The sequence below is a fragment of the Limulus polyphemus genome, unplaced genomic scaffold (genome assembly GCF_000517525.1).
Source record: "Limulus polyphemus unplaced genomic scaffold, Limulus_polyphemus-2.1.2 Scaffold9506, whole genome shotgun sequence".
In the NCBI taxonomy this organism is placed as follows: domain Eukaryota; kingdom Metazoa; phylum Arthropoda; class Merostomata; order Xiphosura; family Limulidae; genus Limulus; species Limulus polyphemus.
Genome location: NW_013675116.1, coordinates 12,705 through 14,259, shown reverse-complemented (window position 1 = coordinate 14,259; position 1,555 = coordinate 12,705). Strand labels below are relative to the sequence as shown.

The 1,555-nt window shown below is 32.5% G+C and overlaps 1 protein-coding gene across 2 annotated transcripts in view; it reads right to left on the bottom strand.

Annotated features, from left to right (window-relative positions):
• Nucleotides 1-1,326, bottom strand: part of LOC111083437 (testis-expressed protein 44-like) — a 3,276-nt gene extending 1,950 nt beyond the window's left edge. The window contains exon 1 of one of the 2 annotated variants that reach the window (XM_022379946.1): nt 1-1,326. In XM_022379946.1, the coding sequence (XP_022235654.1) occupies nt 1-690 (690 nt within the window). In that variant the 5' untranslated portion in view covers nt 691-1,326. The other variant, XM_022379945.1, reaches the window with a different exon arrangement.
• Nucleotides 1,327-1,555: the final 229 nt, after the last annotated feature.

Sequence of the window (1,555 nt, the reverse complement as noted above, 5' to 3'; positions counted from 1 at the left end):
TACACTTGCTTTATCCTGACCCATTGTAGTAATACACATTGTTACACTTGCTTTATCCTGATCCATAGTAGTAATACACTTTGTTACACTTGCTTTATCCTGACCCATAGTAGTATTACAGTTTGTTACACTTGCTTTATCCTGACCCATAGTAGTAATACACATTGTTACACTTGCTTTATCCTGACCCATTGTAGTAATACACTTTGTTACACTTGCTTTATCCTGACCCATAGTAGTAATACACATTGTTACACTTGCTTTATCCTGACCCATTGTAGTATTACAGTTTGTTACACTTGCTTTATCCTGATCCATTGTAGTAATACACATTGTTACACTTGCTTTATCCAGACCCATTGTAGTAATACACATTGTTACACTTGCTTTATCCTGACCCATTGTAGTAATACACATTGTTACACTTGCTTTATCCTGACCCATAGTAGTATTAGAATTTGTTACACTTGCTTCATCCTGACCCATAGTAGTAATACACTTTGTTACACTTGCTTCATCCTGACCCATAGTAGTAATACACTTTGTTACACTTGCTTTATCCTGACCCACAGTAGTATTAGAATTTGTTACACTTGCTTCATCCTGACCCATAGTAGTATTAGAATTTGTTACACTTGCTTTATCCTGACCCATAGTAGTATTAGACTTTGTTACACTTGACATTTTCATTTATAACATCATTATTAAAGTGGCGGCCATAATCTTACTGAAATGATTAAACAATTCAAGAACTTTTTCATAAAATCTCATTTTTCAGCATTTGTAACAAAGGAACGAACGGAACCACAAAGGTGCATTTCGAAATGTTTCTCACGATGTCTCAAACAAACAGAACTTTTTTCATCATCATGTCCGTTCCTTGGAAAAGTAATAACTAGATTCTTTATGAAAGCACTACGATAACAATAACTATTATTACAGTTTCAGTTAAGAACGACTCCTTTTCCAGTTATTGTTACAGTTATTTAATAGATTGTTTTCAACACACACAAAACAAAGAATTAAATACCGAGATCACAAACAGGCATTGAAATCATGTTCGATTCCAAAAAAACCAGTTAAATGAAAAATACAGTTGTTACTGTTATATTATTATTATTCATATTACACATCTGTCTGTTAGGACAAAAACTAAACTGAAAAAAAAAAGATACTAGGTAGAATATAAACAAATATTACTAGGTACGAATATTTTTTACTTTTTTTACGCCCAAAACTTGCATTTTAATTTATTTAAAACATGTGTCATTGTAGAATGGACACCAGAAACAGTCTATATATATATATGTGTATTTAATAATAATGCATTTTGCAACACACACATGCATGAAAATGAGCCCCAAATTATTACTATTCATCACAGTTACTCTGAATGCATAAACTGTGATGAATAGTAATAATTTGGGGCTCATTTTTATGTGTGTGTTACTCTGAATGCACCAACTGTGATGAATAGTAATAATTTGGGGCTCATTTTCATGCATGTGTTACTCTGAATGCACCAACTGTGATGAATAGTAATAATTTGGGGCTC